The sequence below is a fragment of the Cinclus cinclus genome, chromosome 12, assembly GCF_963662255.1.
Source record: "Cinclus cinclus chromosome 12, bCinCin1.1, whole genome shotgun sequence".
NCBI classification, from domain to species: Eukaryota; Metazoa; Chordata; class Aves; order Passeriformes; family Cinclidae; genus Cinclus; species Cinclus cinclus.
In genome coordinates, this window is record NC_085057.1 from 8,996,895 (window position 1) to 9,017,173 (window position 20,279).

Consider the following 20,279-nt stretch of genomic DNA (forward strand, 5'->3'; position numbering starts at 1 on the left):
GCCATGTGTGAGCAGCTTCCTGAGCACAGGCAGCACCAGCAACTAGTGTGTCCCAGCTGGTGCTGGCCTGGCTTGGGCTCTCCTGTGGGGCTTTGTATCACCCCAGCACCAATGTCCCTTGGGCAGTGTTGGTCCAAGGGTGCTGCACCCCCTCTCTCATTGAAGGCTTAGCTCCAGCAGGGCACATGGAAAGGGTCCCTGTCCTGTCCCACCACTGGTTGGTTCATGGTTGGCAATGTCACCCCTGGGGAAGAGAGTACATGTACCTAATGGAAGCCTCATGCCCTGGACTCTGCCACCTTGGCAGGCAAAGGCAAGGGATGTAGCTGCAAGGTTAGGGTGGCTTTGCTTAGCAAGTGTCTTGATGAGTATGTGACACCAACACTGGAATTGTAGTCAAGGCTCTGGTTTTAGTGTATAAATCAGATTTGACATCCCCAAACCACTGTAAACACAGACTTCAGCAGGAGTGACATGTGGGACATGTACAGCTGGTACAGGTTTTCCTCTTGGCATTGCAAGTGCAGGTAAATCTGCCAAGCCAGGGAAGTTTGCACTGCTCAGGACTGCAGAAATGCAGACCAGCTCCTTTATAAACTCGTGCCCCTCACAGTGCATTGCCCACCTTCCAGCAAACAATTGCTCTGTTGGAGCCTGGGCAGGTACTGCACACTGAATAGTCCAAGGGGGTGCAGCCACTGGGCCAGGTGTGGCAACTGCAAGAAGTTTAGGGGAACACAGCAGCTGGACCAGGAATGGGGGCCTGCAGCATCCTGGCTGCTGCCACAGCTGGGTTTGGCAGCTCCCAGCAGGATATAATGGCCCTGTAAAATGGTTGGCTTCCTTGCTCAGCAGCTCAGCTCTCGTTTTCTGCTCTCAGGAAGGATTTTTAAAGAAGCCACACTGTTACCCACTCAGCCCTGTCTCCGGGCTCTTCCCTCCCTGTTGCCCTTCACATGCACACAGTCTCTTCTGGGCTTATTAGCTGCCTCTGACAGTGTGGGAAACGGGACAAAGAGCAAGGGAGGTAAAAAAGGAAGAGGGACTCCGGGCTGACACCATCTGCACATCTTTTCATTTTTTTATTGTAAAACATGGCCAACATGTGCAAGGCTCCAGCCCAGGATCACAGCTCCCAGGTGGAAGGTGGGCCCCGCGGGTGGTCAGAAAGCAGCCAAGGGACAGCGGGAGCTCCAGGCAGCCCAGAATAATGGCACTTCTGCAGCACGAGCAGCTCCTGCACAGAGCAGCGCAGGGCTGGGTGGCACAAGGACAGACACAGACAGATCTCCTTCAGAAGAGGCGCTTCTCATACCTGTGAGGGAAGCAGCACCAGGGAGCCCCTTTACTGACCCACCTCACTCAGGGCAGGGACTATGGTGCAGTATGGAATGGATCCTGCCAGCCCAGGGAGGGGAAAAGCCCCAGCACCCTGACAGGCCACGGCTTGACCCAGCTGTGTAGTGCCAGGACGAGCCAATGAATTGCACACCTAGCCAAGGGCATGGCAGCTGAGGTATAGGGTGGCCGTTCCTGACCCCAAACACCACCCCGAGGTGACAAGGATCCTGCCAGAAGCACTTACGAGTGGAGGCCATGCACCCCTCCTTCAACCTGGGCAGACGTTGTCCTCTTCTCAAATTTCAGTTCTCCCGAGTACATCATGGCTCTGAGGGGGAAGGACACCCGTCACAAGCCAGGCAGAGTCCAGGGAAGACAGTGCTCTGGGCATGTGCTCAGCTGGAACATCTGGGATGAGGGCAACTGGTTCCACCAGCTGTGGCCAGAACAGTCTTTGCTGTGCTCCCAGGAACCAGGCTGGGTAATGTAACCCCAACATTTTGAGCCCAGCCAGCTGAATATGCCAAAAGAGACCACACTCCTGTGTCCCTGGGGCTGGCAGTTCCATGATGCAGTGCCCACTGGAGATGAGGGAAGAGAGCTACAAACTATCCAGAACATACCACAACTTGAGTACAGCTGCACAGGGACTCCAGAAAGCAGCACCATGACCTAACCAGAGTACAGGCATGGGGAAGCACTCACCGGACTTGGGTCAAGCTCTTGGCACCAATATCCTGGCAGGAATGCTGGATCCCAGCAATTAGGTATGGAATGAATTTATGGATAGAGCCTTTGTCTTGCACTGCACCAGAGACTCCCTGGGCCACTTTAATTTTGTCCGTCTCACTGCATGAAAGCACAAATCAAGGGTATTTGTGAAGCAGAGAAGCCCCAAAAGCTTGATCTGCTGCCCCAAAGCACCTGACTGACCTGAAATATCGATTCTGGCTTCCCAAGTTCTTGTCCATGGCATCTAGGGAGCCCATGCCGCGGTATTTCTTCAGCCTGATGCCATCCGAGAAGAAGTACTCGCCTGGGGCCTCCGTGGTAGCAGCCAGGAGAGAGCCCATCATCACTGGCACAAGATATCACCAAGAAGAGCAGATCAGCAGCAGTGGCTGCAAAATCCTTCAGGGTTCCTGGACACAGCACTGGTTGCAGTCCCCATGCCCCCAGCCACCCACAGGTAAATACCCTCATGCCCAGTGTGATGCTATATGGAAACGCCTCCTAAGAGACTCCCTACAATGGTGCTCACCTGTGGAGGCCCCAAGTGCCAGGGCCTTGGCGATGTGCCCAACTGTCTGGATGCCTCCATCGGCGATCACGGGCACGCCGAACCTCCTGGCGTACTCGGACACCTTGTACACTGCCGTGGCCTGGGGACGGCCACACGCCAGCACTGTGGGACAGAGCACACACAGGGTCAGCTCCAGGCAGCGGCACACCCCCGTCCCAGCAGGCTCTTTCAGGCTTCTAGCACACACATGCTCCAGCACTCAGAACACACAAATCCCTAGATGCTCCTTCCCTAGGCTGAATTGCAAGAGAAGCAGATGCCCTGGAGATGCCTGCTGAGACGTCCTCACAGCCCTTGGCTCCAAAAAGCTGTGAGTAACCTTTGGACTGGGGTCTTTGATTGGATGCCTGGGATCAGATGAGATTCGTGGCTCAGTCCTGGTGCATGGCAGACATGTGGGGAGCTTGGGAAGGAAATAAAGCAAACTCCAAAAGCCCCTCTTCAAAGCATCCCTGGCATGTAGCCGTGTCCCACTGCTGGCTCTCTCCTGGAGCTGCCAGACCCCTTGTCCATGTACCCAGCATCTGTATGATGTGCCTCTTGAATGGAAAGGCAGTTGGCTGGGAGAGAGCTCGTATATGGTATAGATATAACTATATCTATACATACAGGTCTGCATACACACACAAACACACATGCAGCAGTGGAAAGGGAAACAGGCAGAATGGTTTGGTAGTAATTCATGATCCTGCCCTGCAATGTAGCAAGGATTCCATCAAGTTTAGCTGCCCCATGAGGAGAGAGTAATTAGCTTTGGATTTACTTGTTCTTCCCAGTTGGTAGCAGTTAAGAAGCTTCTCATTATGTGAGTAAAACCAGCACAAAGCATGTCTTGTAACATGTCTGTCAGCCACAGGCATGCAAACACACAGATAAGCTTCTCTCAGGGAGAGGTCCCTTCCCCACCATAAACTGGAAGCCTTTTCTCCAGTCATGGTTAGTCCCATAAACTGGGTAAGATTAAGGCCATACAGTATTAGTATTTGAAGTGTGAACTCCAGGTGTGGTTCAGCCTGCATGGCAGCAATGCTGGCAGCACATCCCTGGCAGAGGCCTGCCAGGGCCAGGAGGCTACAGTTCCTCTACTCCCAGCACTCGGCAGCAGCTGCTGAGGGAGGGCAGCCAGACTCCAGGCTGAGACTGTGACAGAACTAAATTTAATCAGACCCCAGAATTCAGCTCAGGCTCAGCCAGCCAGGGAGAGGCTGCCAGCTTTATCATCAATGCCCTTAAAAGAGATGGTCTTGCACAGTTCTGCACTGCTGAAGGCCACAGAGCAGTTGTAAAACGCTGCCGTGGAAGAGCTCTGTGGAGAGAAACACCCATTTCTGAAGAGTTTTGAGACCAGGGTCTATGGAATTGTGCCATAGACAGTGCAGGGCCTGCAGAAACCTCTCAAGCGCAATGACAGAGACCAGGCCTTTTTAGGCACAGCTTGGCTCAGGGCCCCTGGGAACATCGTACCTCTCCGACTGTCCCAGTGCCCCGTGCCACAGCCCCGGAGCGCAGGCTTCCCAAGCAGGGTTCTGAGCACACACACACATCACACGGTCAGGGTGAGGGTTTGTCCCTTTCAGTGTATTGGCAAAGGGTGGCCCTACAAAATCACCTGCTAGAGAAAACCTTCCAGGATCTGCAAGAGTAAACTTCTCCCTTTGAGGTGTGTCACAACTAGGAGAACGGACAAAGCCTACAGCTTGCCTTGCAGGGGCTGCTTGATCAGAGCATCAGAGCAGAGAACACTACATCCTGTGCTGGGCAGGCAAAAGCCTCTTCTCTCTACAGGATTTGGTGGGGAAAAGGTGGAACGCAGCTGCCAAGGTGGCCAGGTGCAATGAAGTCCCTTTGTAACTCAGGGGAGCCAGCTCCATGGGAAGCTTGGCCAGTGCACAACTTCCCCAGAACTAGGGCTGTATTTTGAGCATGATTGAGAACTGCTCAAGGATCGCATCCCAGTACTGGATCAGCAGGAGCATGCCTGGCCAGGGATCCAGAAGGTGCAGTCACTCCTAACTGGATTTTGGAATGGAGAGAGGACAGGCCTGAGTTCCCTCAGCTTGGACAGTTCAGATTCTGCTTTACGAAATCAGAAAGGCTTCTCAGATTTCATTTCAGATTCAAAACCAGTATCCAAAGCCACAAAACCCCAAGTGCATCTACAGCTAAATTATTCTCAAACAAGCAGTAGGGCCATGTGCAGCCAAATCAGGGTCCTGCTTCAAGACACATAATTAGGGTTGGGAACAGGGCAAGTGACTTACTATAGGTGCCCGTGACAGTAGAAGGGCATTTGGGGCTGTGGGACTTTAGGTCTGGAGGGATCTTTGGAGCAGCTAAACAAAAACAAACACACACATTTTAGAGACAGAAGAACAGCAGCAGAACAAAGGACCCCAGAAGTGACCTGCTACTGGGCAGAGCATACGGTGTGGGACAGAGCTGACTTTGCAGACCCTTCCTATCCCAAGCCAAGCCAGAGGCCAGATCTGAGGCAGCCAGGCCCTGCTGTGCACAGCACATGCTCGCCCTACCCCAGCAGCCACCCAGAGAGGTGAATCCTACCCCAAAAAGCCAGAGTTCTTGCCCTTAACAGGGCCAAAAACCTGGGCAGCTGCAGGCAAGAGTTCTGGAACTACATCTCCAGTGAAGCGCCACACTGTACCTGTGCTCTGCGCCTTCTCCAAAACCAGCACCCAAATCCATGTCCCAGGCAGCTGGAGGGACCCTGGGACACTCACCACTCTGCAGATCAGAGCATGCCTCTGCCTGGGAGCCTGGGTAGGACAAGGCCTGCTCTGCTCTAGCTATGGAAGTGTCAGCCCAAGGATACTATTCCCTCCTTAGAAAAGATCTGAGACAGGCTGCCCTGACTGGGAACGCCCTGCAGTCAGGCAAAGGGGGAACACAGCACAGGTCCAGGGCTGCTCACAGGCTCCATGCTGGAAAGGACAGAGCTAATGCAGTTCCTACAGCCAACAGCTGCTCACTTGCTGCCTCCTGCGGCACAGATCAAGGACCAAAGCAGTGAGGGGCTGTGCTTGTGGACTGCAGTGCCTTGCTGCACCACCTCTCTGCACCCCACCTGAGGTTCAACACACAAGGCCTGAGTCTGTCCTTATGACAGACTTTCTTCAGGCCCCAGGGGATGCCCCTCTTGCCTTTTAGCTAAGGGTGACACAGCCTCTGCCCCACACAAGCTAACTGCAGAGATAAAAGCAAGAAATTCCATTTTGGCCTGGAAATTGCAAAGGCATCGAGCCCAGATCAATATTCAAGCATCACGCACACTGCTGCCAGAGGGAAAGGGAGCATGGACAGCCCAGTGCACCTCACCCATCAGCAATGGGGATCCAGTAAACCTCTCTCCCTGCACAGCTGCCCACCAGCCCCATCCCACACCCAGCCAACAGCTCCCCTCAGGCAAAGCCACCATCTGCCACACCGGCTCTACTCAGTCTCAGTCAGTACTGGGAAATGCCTTTGCTGCTGCTGCCACCCCGAAGGTTGGAAGCCCTGGACAAAGGGGGTGAAAGATGTCCTGCTGTTGGACACTGCCCTCACAAAGGGAGAGTTCCATCCCAGCTGTGCTGCTTTTCAGCAGGGAATTTCTATTAAACAGGTGTCTTCAGCCTATTTAGGAGGCGGCTGATCCCTCTCACCTTCCTGTGTGATGCAGATGGAGCCACTGCCCATCCCGACCCTCAGGGCATCAACCCCAGCGTCAATGAGGTTCTTGGCCTGAGCAGCAGTCACCACTGTGGGGAGCAGAAATCGGTTTGAAAACAGAAAGCACATTAGCAAACAACACTTCTCTGCCCCGGAGGTTCCCCACAGCTGCCAACATCCCCCACCCAGGGCAACAGCTTGTGCCACAGCCAGGCCTATCTGGGAGGAGCAGTGAGTTTCTGCCCCAGCTGTCCCAGTGGGTGAGGTGACACTGTCCCTTTAGGCTATTCTGCAACACACTTCCACCCAAAGGCTGAGGCAGCAGAAGTCATGGCATGGTCCAAGCACTGTCTGGGCCACACGAGCTAGGGAGGGCAGAGTACAGGCTAACAGTAACATCAGGTAAAGACAAGGACCACTGGACTCTGCTGTCAAGAGGCAGGGAAAACTGATTTCCACATCAAACAACGTTCATTATTATGCAAAATTTTAAACTGGTGTGTAAAATAAGCTAATGTGTAAATGTGCTACAGAGGATTGTAACTGTGCTGCAGAGCAAAGGCTCCCAAGTATCTGCAGCAGTAAGGTACTGCCCTCTGTCTACAGTGGTCTTGCTCCATTCCACAAGTCAGAGGAAACCATTTAAGTAAACAGAAATTTACCAAGATGACTGCTTCATTCACATCTCTGCAGCTCCCTGTATGTCTAAGAAACAAATGTCATTTAAAGATAAGAAGAGTCTTCAATACATGCCTACCATTTCCTCCAATAACTTGTAGGTTGGGATATTTCTCCTTAATATATTTTATCATATTGATCTGGAAGATGGAATTTCCCTGAGAGGAATCCTGCAACAGAAAGAAAATCAGTTTCAACCAGAATTTCTGCAGATTGCAAATGCAGCTTCAGACTTTCACTCTGCTTGCTGGGGTCTCTCCTAAGCTATGTAATGGGCAAAATGACTCCCCAAATTGGGCACAGAACCCCAGGAGAAGCTGCTGCCAAGACAGGAATATACCTTCCCTTTTTACAAGGCAGTTTATTGTAAAGACTTCAGTAATATCCTTCATGTTTAATCCTGTAGCTTCTACAGAAGGCAATAAGCAGAACATCTGGCTGTGGATAAGAACCATCTGGCTCTAACAGCAGGACATTGTCAGCCCTGTCTCAAACTACAGGTGAAATAGAGAATGTTCCTTGTGAAACTCAGGAGGGCTGGAGGGGGAATGCACCTCCCCACTGTGCAGCAGAGCAGCTCAAATACCAGATGTCGAGCACTGAGCACTCAGTCCCTGCCAATCTCTGTGACCCAGTCAAATCACGTCTGTTAAACATTTCCCACTGCTCAGCCATGCCCTAGAGCACAGCAGACTCACAGGATCACAATCAATAAGAAAACCATGTGCAAATACAGGCAGTGACAACTGTGCTTGAAAGTTTACAGGCCAGAAAGGGAGACCAGCAGAGTAGCTCTGGGCTCACTGACCACTCCTGAACATCAGTAAGAGAGTAATACAGTAACAAACACCACAGGGACACTATAAAAAGTTGAATATTCAAAACTAATCAGGAACGTCAGAGAGGCCAGTGGAAGAGTGCAAGAGGTAGAAGATTCTGTATTAACTGACAATGTTTCTCTTCTCAGCCTTCAGGGCTTCAATACACCTTACAAACTCCTTCCAGGTCACATTAAGTCTTCAGGCAAGAGGAATCCCCTCAGCCTGAGGATTCTAACCTGAACAAAACTGCAAACTGCCATATTCTAACACAGAAAGACCTGTGACAAATCCAGTGAGTGCCACACTGCTGCCACATTGTCAGAGACCTTCATCCAGCCCAGGGACTCACCCCCCCAGTGTCCCAGGCTGACATAATGCCCATGGGTCTCCCGTGGATGCTCACCAGCACGACGGCGTCCACGCCAGCCTGCACCAGCAGGTCCAGCCGGTACTTGTCATCCTCGTGGGTCCCAATAGCGGCACCACAGAGCAGCTGCTTCTTGGAGTCCTTAGAAGCCAGAGGGTAGTCCCTGTTCTTCTTGAGATCAGTGCGGGCAATGATAGCCACCAGCTCGTCATCTTCATTAACAATTGGCAGCTTGCCTGGAAACAGGCAGAAAGAACATTACTGCGTATTTCTGCAGGAGACAGACATTAGCTCAGAGCAGTGCGGCAGACCAAGAGCAGTGGGCAGGCAGAAACTGCTACAAGATGGAGACTCAGAGGTGTGTTACCAAATCTTGTCCGGCCATGGATGCCAGCAGCTCTGGCTCAAGAAACAGAGAAAGGAGTTTGTTTGTAGGACTGGAGAAGGACTCAGTATTTTCACAACAACCACAGAAAACACGTGCATTTCTAAACAACAACAACACACAACACACATTTCTAAACACAACAACACACAACATCCTATTAAAAGTCAAACTACTAAACCATAAGAGAGCTGAACTGAATGCTGAAATGTGAAAGCCAGGACAGAAAACCAAAGACATGTGGCTGGACAGCCAAACGCTGGGCTGCCAAGAATCCCTCAACTCCAAACACATTTGAGATGAAGGCATGCGAACTCTGTACCCTGCAGAGGGTTCTGGGCACTCTTCACTGTCATCTCCCATGTTTCACCCATGCAGGGACTGTATGCCCACATTCATCCACTGCTGCCCCAGCCCAGCGCTTCCACAGCTCTCCCTCATGCCACAGACAGTCACAAGTACCTTTTTTACTCCTTTGCAGAATTTCATTTGCTTCTTTCAACATTACGCCAGCTGGGGCCACAACAAGATCCTCCCGCTTTGTCATAATCTAGTGAGTGGGAGAAGATAAAAAGTCACAAGAACTCCTTCACACTGATCTGAAAATACCAAACCCCCCTGTCCATGTGAAACGCTCCACAGCAGCCATGTGGGAGCGCTCCGCAGAAGAGCCCACAGCACAGCAACACACCTCCAGAAACACATAGGCAAAGCCTCCAGTGGGCTGTCCCCATGTGGGCACTGCCATCAGGCCCCAAGCCCATTAGTGCACTGGAAACAGGAGATGGCAGAAGGCCTCAGGAAGACAAGTAAAAGCACCTGGAAACAAGGGACAAATCTCAGATGACCCTTATTTGGGATAGCTCTCCCTTTCAAAGGCACACATGCAAATAAGGGCTGGAGACACCTCCAGAGTGTCATGCTATTTGGGCAGACTCGTTTTCAGGCAGCATCTCCAGTGCACAGGCCCTGGAAGGGCTCTGCCTAGAATAACCCACTACTGCTTCTGAGCAGGTAAGTGGGGCAAAGAAGTTGCATCAATCCAAAAATGCTCGCCCATACTCACTCTGACAAACAAGCACCAAAACACAGTGGAAAGCCAAGGGCAGTGCTGGACAGTGGGGAAGAGGGAAACATCTGACCTGGTATGGTGGCATTAACCACAACAGTAGTGTCCCTCTGGGAGAACAGCACAGAGAGATAATGAAATCTCCATCCTTGGAGATTTAGACACAGCCCCACAAAACCTCCTCCAGCTCAATGTGCCTTGAGCAGGTGGCTTGACAAGAGACTTCCAAGTCCCTTTCCAGTCACAGCATTCTGTGATCATCAAGTCCCCATGAAAGGTTATTTGAGAAGGCTGGGCAAAGCTAAAAGGGAACATTCTCTAACCCTTCAGACAGTTAGATCAGTTGCACACAAAGAAGGAACATTTTAGTTATTTATACCTTAAGATCAGATATTTTGCATCAGAAGGAAGCTGACCACAACCTGCATCTACTCAAAATGCTGTCTGTGACAGAACCCACGTCTCAAGAGAAGCCTGAGGCATCAGGCATATCACAGAATCACTGGGTTGGAAGAGACCTCCAAGATCGAGTCCAACCCATTCCCCAACACCTCAATTAAACCATGGTGCCAAGTGCCATATCAATTTATTTTTAAAGACATCCAGGGATGGTGATTCCACCACCTCCCCAGGCAGACCACTCCAGTACTTTATCACTCTTTCCATAAAAAACTTTTTCCTAATATTCAACCTAAATTTCCCTTGACACAGCTTGAGACTGTGTCCTCTTGTTCTGTCAGTGCTGCCTGGTGACAGAGACCAACCCCACCTGACTACAGCCACTTTTCAGGGAGTTTAGCGAGTGATAAGGTCACCTCTGAGGTCACCTCCTTTTCTCCAGGCTAAACAACCCCAGTTCCCTCAGTTGTTCCTCACAGGGTTTGTGTTCCAAGCCCCTCACCAGCCTTGCTGCCTCCTCTGGACACACTCAAGCATCTCAACATCCTTCCTAAACTGAGGGGACAGGACTGGACACAGCACTCAAGGTGTGGCCTCACCAGTGCTGAGTACAGGGGAAGAATTACCTCCCTGCTTCTGCTGGCCACAGCATTCCTGACACAGGCCAGGGGCCATTGTCCTTCTTGGCCACCAGGGCACACTGCTGGCTCATGTTCAGTCGCTGTTGACCAGCACACCCAAGTCCCTTTCTGCCTGGGCACTGTCCAGCCACACTGTCCCCAGCCTGTAATGCTGCAGGGGCTTACTGTGGCCAAAATGCAGGACTTGGCACTTGGACTTATTAAACCTCATTTTACTGGACTCTGCCCATCCATCCAAGCATTCCAGATCTCCCTGCAGAGCCATCCTACCTTCCAACAGACTGACACATGCTCCCAGCTTAGTGTCATCTGCAAATTTACTAATGAAAGACTCAGTGCCCTTATCCATATCATCAATATCATTCAATAAAAGTACTGAACAGGACTAGCCCCAGCACAGATCCCTGAGGGACACCACTGGTGACTGGTCACCAGCTGGATGCAGCACCGCTCACCAGCACTTTCTGGGCCCGGCCATCCAGCCAGTTCTCAACCCAGCACAGAGTGCTCCTGTCCAAGCCAGGGGCTACCAGCTTTTCCAGGAGTTTACTGTGGGACACAGTGTCAAAGGCCTTGCTGAAGTCCAAACAGACAACATCCACAGCCTTCCCATATCCACCAGACAGATCACATGGTCATAAAAGGAGATCAGGTTGGTTAAACATGACCTCTCCCTCCTAAACCCATGCTGGCTGGGTCTGATACCCTGGCCATTCTGGAAGTGCTGTTTGATGGCACTCATTATAAACTGTTCCATAACCCTACCTGGTACTGAGGTCAGGATAACTGGCCTATAATTACCAGGATCCTCCTTCCCACTCTTTTTATGAATGGGTGTCACACTGGCCAGCTTCCAGTCATCTGGAACCTCCCCAGTGAGCCAGGACTGCTGGTAAACGATGGAGAACCCAGCTCATCTGCCAGCTCCCTCATCACCCTGGCATGGATCCCATCTAGTCCCATAGACTTATGAATAGCCAAGCAGCTCAGCAGTTCTCTGACAGCCTCCTCCTGGATAACATGGGGACCATTCTGCTCCCTGACACCATCTACCAGCCCAGGAGGACAGCTGTCCAGAGGACAATCCATCTTCCCCCTAAACACTGAGGCACAGAAGGTGTTAAGCACTTCCACCCTCTCCTCATCAGCAGTTACTAAGTTCCCTCTCTGATCCAGTAGAGAACAAAGGTTGGTCTTACCTTTCCTTTTGACATTAATATATTTGTAAAAACATTTTTTATTATCCTTCACAGAAGTTGCCAAATTAAATCTGAACTGAGCTTTGACCACTCTAACTTCATGATCCCTATGCCCCAAGAGGCATCCAAGCACCACATTTCCCACCAGCCCATCTCTATTTTCAAACAACAGGTCTAACATATTCCCTCCCCTGGTGGGCTCACTCACCAGCTGCAACACAAAGTTGCCCTCCACACACTCTAAGAACTTCCGGACTGCCTCTTTTCTGCTGTATTAAGTTCCCAGCAGATGTCTGATAGGTTAAAGTCACCTACAAGAACAAGGACTGGTGACACTTCCTAAGCCTGTGGGATTCATGGGCTTCCCATGCTACAGTAGACTTGTTTGTTTAAGTGGATGGCAACAAACGGCTCAGTAAAACGACTATTGGACTGCAGGTGGAGAGAAGGTTGAGGAAGCCATTTGTTCCCCTGGCTTTGCCTGGTTACAGGGACAAGCACCAGACACTGACAGCAGAAAGTTTCCTGCTCTGCAGTGCTGAATGACTCACAGAAAGTATTAGGAAAGATTCTTATCTGGCTCCTCTGAATGGACAGCTTCAAAGGGCTATGTACACTTCTATAACCTACTTCTGGTTTAAGGCTCTTGTATCATGTATTTGAAGCTGATTTCAAACCAAACACAGATCAGCATGTGACACCAGGTTTGGTCAGCAAGAGCTAAAAATATTTGTGAGCCAAGAGCAAAGCATGGCCAAGAGGCACTGGTGGTGTAACCTGACAACACTGCAGATCTCCAGTTACACTGTGTAACTGGAATCACAGAACGTTCTCCTGCATGAGGGGAGGTAGACAGCGAATCATTGTAAAAGCCAAACTGCCAGACTGCAAGTTCGGGAGGTTATTTGAAAGAGCAAGTAACCCAGATGATGTATACAGGGACAGGCAGCCCAGAAAAGGAAGCTCAGCACTTGGAGGGCTTGTTGGGCAGAGCACAGCTGCTAGAAAGCTGGCCAGTGCCAGCATGTGGGACTACAGCAGCAGCCACAAACACCAGCAATTAATTAGTGAAGAAGGGGAGAGTTTCCACAGCACTGAAAGACAACCACCATGACTCACATAAACAGCAAGGCCTGTACTGCAGGAGTCACTCAGAGAGTGCAAATGAGCAAGACACTCTTCCCTGGAAATATATTCACAGACAGATCTGCAGAGCTAAGCTGGAGCTACTCCCTCCCAGCGGCAGAACACCCTCACAGCCACACTCACCCTTGTCCTTATCACAAGCCACACTTCTTCCTAACACAGTGTTCACATCCATCAGGTGTGAGCACTTCTCACCTCACCGAGGGGCAGGTCATGCTCTGACTCTTTCAGGAAATCAATATCTCTGGACGAGATGATCCCAACCAGCTTGCCCCCCATCTTCCCATTGTCCGTGATGGGAATCCCACAAAATCCATGACGAGCTTTTGCTTCAAACACATCTCGCACTCGGTCATTGGGGCTCAGCACCACGGGGTCTGTGATGAATCCTTGCTCGTATTTCTGAAAGGAAGCAGATCCAGCAGCCAGGCTGAGTGGCAGTGCTAGGCCAGACAGGAGCGAGGCACGTGCCTGCAGATTACTGCAGCCACTCACACGGGTCTGCAACCACCCAGCCGAGCCACATGCTCACCAACAGGACGACTCTCAAACCAGCAACAAGGCTCACCCAAATAATGTTAAAATCCAGGGGTCTCCGGGCTAACCTCCCTCCTGAAATGATGGGGAATATTCCCACACCAGGAGGACTCAAATCCCAGGCTCACAGACATAGACATTGCCATAGACAGTGCCTGGCACACAACAAGAGGGCTGCGTCTGCAAACCCTGGCAGCACTACAGCTCTGAAACACCAAAATCGGGCACACGTCAGCAATCTCTTCACACAGCTCATTCAGCGAGGCCAGACCCGCTGCCCACCTCCACGGAGGGCCCTGTGCCAGCACGATTTGGTGCTGCCATTCCAGCCACTCACCTTCACCTTCCGCACTTCGTTGGCCTGGAACTCGGGGGTGCAGTTGTGGTGGATGAACCCAATTCCTCCGGTCAGCTGGGGACACAAAGGCGGCTGTGAGTCACTGCAGACACTGCTCGGCGCTGCACCAGCCGGGTGCAGCGGTGGGGTCGGCACCGATGGAGCTCCCGGGCCCGGGCTGGCCCCGAGGGGCTGCTGGGACCCCAGGGCAGCCACGCGGGTGCCTCAGGCAGCGTTTCCTGCCCCGCCACCCCGGTGAGGGCGGCACAGGGGACCCGCCCGCGGGGTCGCACTCACCGCCATGGCGATGGCCATGCTGGCCTCGGTGACTGTGTCCATGGGCGAGGAGACCAGCGGGGTCTTCAGGGTGATTCTCTTGGTGAGCGCCGAGGTCAGGTCCTGGCGGGGAGGTAGGCGGAGGGTGAGCGGCGGCACCGGCGCGACCCCCGGTCTGGCCCCCGGCCCGCTCCCCAGCCCCGGCCACTCACCACCTGGTCCGCCGTGAAGTCGATGTACCCCGGGAGGATAAGGAAATCGCTGCGGGGTAACGAGGGGAGACGCGTCAGCGACCGCAGCGGCCCCGCGCCCCAAGTCCCGGACCCACCCCCGTGCCGGCCGCACTCACTTGTAGGTGAGCCCATCGCCACAGCTGAAGAGCTGCTGCGCCGTCAGCCCGTCGTCGGGCACGTAGCCGGTGCCGCCGCTGATCAGATAGTCCGCCATGGCCCCGCCGCGTGCCCTCCCCGCCACACCGAGCGCACGCGCGTTCCGACGGCCACCGGGAGGAACCCGCCGTGCCCGCCCCGCGACGGCGCGGACAGAGCGACTCCGGCAGGGGCCGGCGCCGACAGCGCCCCCTGGCGCCGCGGAGGGCCCCGGAGCGGAGCGCAGCCCCGGCCCTCGCCCTGCGCTGTGCCGGGCGGTGGCGGGGACACACCGGGCCCGCCTATAGCTCTCAGCCGCCGGCAGCAGCTCCAGAGCAGCTTCTCAGCACCGACCCGGTACATGTTCAGCCCGGTGACCTCGGGTCATCGCGGCTGTTCTGTGCCCAGTCCGAACAGCTGGGTCCGTGTACCGGCAAGAGGCAACAGGAGCGAGCTAAACTCCAGTACAGGCCAGTAGGGCCCTGCGTGCCGGGCTCTGGCTTGGCTGGCACCAACTTGTGGCACCAGTACACTGTGATACCTGCCAGAAGACCACCTAAAAAGGCCCAGCTACGGGTGACATGGTGACATGCACAGAGAGACACTGGGTTGGGAGCTGAGTGCAACAACAGGTACTCCTGCAGCTTCAGAAGACAAGAATGGGCCTGTTGGGTCAGTGGTAAATGCAGAGCTGGGACAAACCAGCAGAATCCAAACCAGTTTTTTAAGTCAAAGGGAGTGGGACGAAGGATGAAAGTCAAGAGGCAGCAGCGAGGCCAGTCTTGCACCTTGAGGGGAATGAAAAGGAGAGAGGCAGCAGTCTCACCAGACTGGATCCAAGGTGATCCCAGCTAGGCATTAGCCTCCTCTTCCCCAAGCCACCAGGCCAGGGTGTACAAACAAGCAGAGTGAAGAGGATAGCTGCACACTGGGGATGGGGTTGTAGCACTTCCAGGTGTGTGCCACAGACTGGGGCTGGAGGGAGGATTTTGGAGAAGAACAGTAGCACGAGGACTGTGCCCAGAGGAGCAGAACAGGCACAAACACTGATTTGCCTCAGAGGAGCCTTGCAGGACATAGCAGTTGGCTTTTTTTCAGGATTAGATGTTCCCATCCTTGCAGTTCCATCAGGAAAAGTTCCTGGGATGTATGTTACAGAACAACTTCCTGCTCCTGGTTTGCTTCTTGTGACATTCCAGATCCAGCCTCAGAGCAACAGGGACATGAGACAATCACACCCCTTCTCACCTGCTCCCCATAACACGCTGTCCAAGGCAACCCCCTGTCTAACACTAACTAATTCAGGGACTAAAGAACAGTGCTCCTGTGCCTACAACTCCTTGCTGCAGAAAGCTAATTCCTTATTCAAAGATCAGAAAGCAGCTTCAAGAACCGTGTTACTCAAGTTACCCTGCAGGACACAGAAATGTGAACAGAGATCGGAAAGCACGGCCTGCCAAGGACATGCACTCTCGAGTCTGCATTACCTGTCACAGGATCAGCAGAACAGGAGGCATCATGCCAGACCAAGATCAGTGTGACAGGTCTCTTTACCCTTATTTAAAAAAAAAAACAGACTAACAAAGGTTTGCTGAGTCTACCTGGGAGGCACACATGGATCTGAGCTATTGTGCCACACCACAGGCACAGCAGTAAACAGGCATGTTTGGCTTCTGTTCCAACAGAAACACATCAGACAAAGTTTAATGGTTCTCAAACAGACTACAACAAAGGCTGCAGGGAAAAACATTTTATTTCCAAGCAGATTACAAAGAGCAGAGAATATAAGAGTAAAATTAAATTAAAAAAATAGTTGAGTGCATCTCTTTAAAATGATTTGTAGTGTGAGTTACTCACGGGGCAAAGCTACTGGAGAGTTCTGAAGGTCACTTTGCAGGATGCCAATCACATGTGCTGTTTAGACCTGGGTCAACACAGGAGGGACAGACAAGATGTATTTTGCATATAGGCTGCACACTCATTATCAAGCGAGGTTTTGGGCTGCAACTGGACCCTGCCTTTTTGAGACATCCTCTCCACCTCATTCTCTCCTGCAGTTCCCTCAAGTTCTAGACATGGTTTATTGCTGCTGTAAGTGGGTTTAATCTGCCTCCCTGTTCTGATGAGCTCCAATGAGAAAGGAGAAGCAGGCAAACGTGTCTGCCATGCACAAGGTTACAGGGAACGTGACTGCAGTGCGAAGAGCAGAGTTTCAGCCACGCAGCAAAGGAAACCAGCAAGTAGGGACACAGCAATAGCTTCAGAGATTTGGGAGCAGCATGTCAGCAAGACTTCTGGAAGAATTGAGATGTTCCTTAAGGTACGAAGAGGTATAAGTGGAGATGGGCTCTTTCCTAAGCATTGGCACCAACGAAACAGAAGAGGCTGAATCATCTGGATAAGGTGCATTCCCTGTAATGTTTGAGAGGAGCAGCTCCAGCAATAAGATGAGGAAAAAAACCCCATATAGGGTGGAAGACAGTTGATATCCCACTTTAACAGTGATTTAGGAGTCCAAGCACTAACTCCAAGTCAGTCAGTATTAAACTCGTGTAAGAACGTAGTTTGGCTGGACAGCTGCACAGCCATTCAGTGTCCAGCAGCACTCAGTCCAGCAAGAGGATGAGCAACTACAGTACCAGCAGTCCTCCACCCCCGTATACTCAGGGGGCTCTTTTCTACCATTTCTGGATCTGCTCTTATCACAGCATAGGAGGATTCAAGGCCTCATCCCTTCTATGTATGCCGAGGCAGACAGTAGCCCTGATGCAGCTGAGAACAAGACTGTTAATTTCTGCCCTAGCAGCAACAGTGCAGAAGAGGATTCCTATTTAGAGATCAGATGAAGTCTTTTTGTATTGCCGAAGGCAGAAGAGTTCAGGAACTACTTCAGACCTTGTGACTCCTCTGAAGTCCAGACCTCTAGGGGTGAGGCAGCCAACAGATGAGAGCCCTATGAAGTTCTCAGACCATTCCCTTTATACACTGCTCTAGACAGGAGTGAAGAACCACTCTCTAGTCTGCTCTCTGCTGCTTCAGCCATTACCACTTAAGAGCAAATGCTTGACCTCTTGAAAGCAAATGAAAATCTAATGGTGCTGTGGACACATGTGTAAGAGGCTAGAAGTTTCCTAAAGAAAGCAACACTGTTAAATGTCAAGAGTTTGGACAATACATTGAGGCTCATGTCAGAATGTGAGGTGCTTTACAACAGTCAGTCTCTGCTTTCTATGGTTCCTTTCATACCACAGTGACAAGATGGGCACAGTTCAAAATCAACAACACACAGTCTCTAGCTTGACTTCTCAGCTCTATTTATTTAGAGATTGATGCATTTTCAGCCTGTCTCATACAAGGCATAGGGCATGGAGAGTTCCTGTCAATATATACACGCATACAAGAGCAGTACAAGCAGTTTGGCACTCTCAGAGCCAAGGGGAAATGCCCTTTAAGCAGCAGTCAAGCTGGTTATAGGAAAGTGTTAAAAAGCTATTTTACATGTTTAACTGGGAACATTTCCCAGAATGTGGATAGCAACTCTAAGCCACGGCACTCTTCTGTGCTACTCTGTGCACGTCTTCCTACGAGCCCCTACAAGGGAGCAGATCATGTTCTTCACTATTAAAGAACATAGTATTTATATTCTAGAAATACTGTACCTTTTAAACTAGCTCCAGAGAGACAGACTAGAAGCCAGATCCAGGAAAATAATCCTTAAGTCACAGTATATCGATTGTCTCTAAAAATAGGGAATGAAATTAACACAGTGGACATTCTGATGAGACAGTACAGAACAGTGCAGCAATCCACTTCTGCATCAGCAGATCCTCTCCTATGTACATGCAGACAATGAGAAAGGAAACACTCCAGTCCATCAGGACAAAACCAATCATCAGGAGATCTCCACAGCTCATCATGTGCCTAGTTTCCCTGTTGTTAACCAGTATCCTCCAAGGAGAACTCTTCCCCCTACAAAGACTTGAGATCATCTTGCAGTTAAGAGTAGAAAGGAAAGTACACAATCTAGAATTTCATGGTAACATGGAATTTTGTTTCCACAGAAAGGTCAGCTGAAGTTCTTCTTTGTCCCCAACCTGCAACTGCCCTAAAGGTCTGTCAAGTATTGCAGCTTCTGTCAATTTTAAGTGTTAAGAGGTGGCTCTCATGGCTGCCCAGTAGAGCAACTGGTACAGTGTGTATCTAGCAGTTTAATATCCACTGTATTTCTGATGGAGACAGCCAAGGCAGCAGCCTTTCCAACTCTGCCCTGATGATGGGACAAACTGCCCGGAAGAAAGGGAAAGCCACTCTGTGCATGCCTGTTGGGCACACCCCATGCAGCAGGCACATGCAACTGCTTGGAATAGTAGAAGCCTGCCCCAACCGTGCCCTCAAAGACTTAAAATAGGGCCAAAGATGGACATGTCAGCCACTACAATATGGTGAAAGGATTAGAGGCTTCTGATAGCTGAAGCAGTACTGGTGATCCCAAGATCCACCCTACAAGGGGGCAACTGATGGCTCCCAGAAGACAAACTGAGGTCGTAGTACCTGCTGCCAGCCCTACATCCACCCTAGGCACCAGCTTCCCAGCTTACCCACTGCAATCTGGGCACTGATCCTAGGCTGTTTTCCTCTGGCCTAGTTCTGAGGGCAGACACTGAGCTAAGAGTCTAAAATGATACAACTGTGCATTGCTACTTCACCTCTCTGCATGCACTTTTAGGTACAGAGTCCTGTAAGAGGGAACAAACTGCTCATACTGACAGCAAACTCAAGCACACCTGCTTCCTCAGGAACATCAACATCAATATGAAGCATCAGGGGCTTGGGAAGTCTCTCTAAGCTGCACACCTCAACACTGCTCACAAGCACAAAGACAGGGAACATTGGCTACTCTCATCAATTTACACTCTGCACAACCAATAGAGAGGGCAGACCTTCCTTCTCAATACAGATAGGTGCTGGACAACAGAGGCTTCGGGAAAGTTGCTTGCCTGTACACAAGTTTATGTTCTTTTACTGTAATATATATTTAAATATTTATCTGTGTATTTTGGAACAGGGAAGGGACATGAGATGGAGAAGCAGGGAAGACAAGTTCAAGAAGCAGAGTAATTTCTCTGCATCCAAGAAGCCGGTGGCACAAGTAACAAGCCTGGCAAGTGATCTCCCATTTCAAGCAAAGTTGGCTACCTGCCGGCTTCAAAAGAGCAGACTATTTGTTAATGATATAAAATACAGCAACCATTTAAGACATAGCAAGGCAAGGCTACAGGGCTGGGGATTATGGTCATGAACGATGCCAAAAGCTACACAGCTGTGTTAGAAACTGTGAAAAGGCTGTTAAACAGCAGGAGTAAGCCATATGCTGCTCCTGGAAGGCCTTTTCCCTCCACTACCCCTCCATCATGCGTTGTTGTGATGCATTTGAAAAGGTGGAGAGAGGGGGACTTGCCTAGGGGTAAAGCCACAGAACATTAGGACAGTCTGATCTGATCTCATAGATCCCATGTTCCTAGCCTGGCACTGAGCTTCCATCAGCAATCAAGCGTTCAGGTCCTTCAACAGAAATGTATGCCCTTCTACCTTCCTAAGTTGTAGGGGTGAACGAAATCCAGCAGAGTTGAGCTGGAAAGCATGAACAGGGATGAAAACAACCAGTTTGCATACTGATCTTTGTATAATGACCCCCCCACCCTCACAGCTCACTCTTCCCCAAATAAAGACACATTGTTCAATGGCA

General features: G+C 51.2%; 1 protein-coding gene across 5 annotated transcripts; it reads right to left on the minus strand.

Annotated features, from left to right (window-relative positions):
- Window positions 1-1,069: 1,069 nt before the first annotated feature.
- IMPDH2 (inosine monophosphate dehydrogenase 2) lies at window positions 1,070-14,628 on the minus strand. 5 transcript variants are annotated; one of them, XM_062500503.1, is made up of 15 exons: window positions 14,515-14,628; window positions 14,378-14,426; window positions 14,187-14,288; window positions 13,890-13,964; window positions 13,211-13,417; window positions 9,024-9,111; window positions 8,213-8,412; window positions 7,068-7,158; window positions 6,304-6,399; window positions 4,906-4,977; window positions 2,603-2,746; window positions 2,275-2,419; window positions 2,047-2,190; window positions 1,586-1,669; window positions 1,070-1,315 (listed from the first exon to the last, which is right to left on the minus strand). In XM_062500503.1, exons 1-15 carry the CDS (start codon window positions 14,610-14,612, stop codon window positions 1,294-1,296), a joined length of 1,617 nt encoding a protein of 538 aa, XP_062356487.1. In that variant the 5' UTR covers window positions 14,613-14,628; the 3' UTR covers window positions 1,070-1,293. The 5 variants fall into 5 exon arrangements, with proteins under 5 accessions (XP_062356487.1, XP_062356490.1, XP_062356489.1 ...); XM_062500506.1 differs by lacking the exon at window positions 13,890-13,964; XM_062500505.1 differs by lacking the exon at window positions 4,906-4,977 and having other exon boundaries at window positions 13,905-13,964.
- Between the last annotated feature and the right edge of the window lie 5,651 nt (window positions 14,629-20,279).

Bases quoted from the DNA above. Each gene is read 5' to 3' on its own strand.
- IMPDH2 (XM_062500503.1), bottom strand. From the start codon at position 14,612: ATGGCGGACTATCTGATCAGCGGCGGCACCGGCTACGTGCCCGACGAC. The intron at 13,418-13,889 runs GTGAGTGGCTGG...GCTTCCTTTCAG, and splicing joins ACGAAGTGCGGAAGGTGAAG to AAATACGAGCAAGGATTCAT. The intron at 2,191-2,274 runs GTCAGTCAGGTG...GCTTTCATGCAG, and splicing joins AGCCAGAATCGATATTTCAG to TGAGACGGACAAAATTAAAG.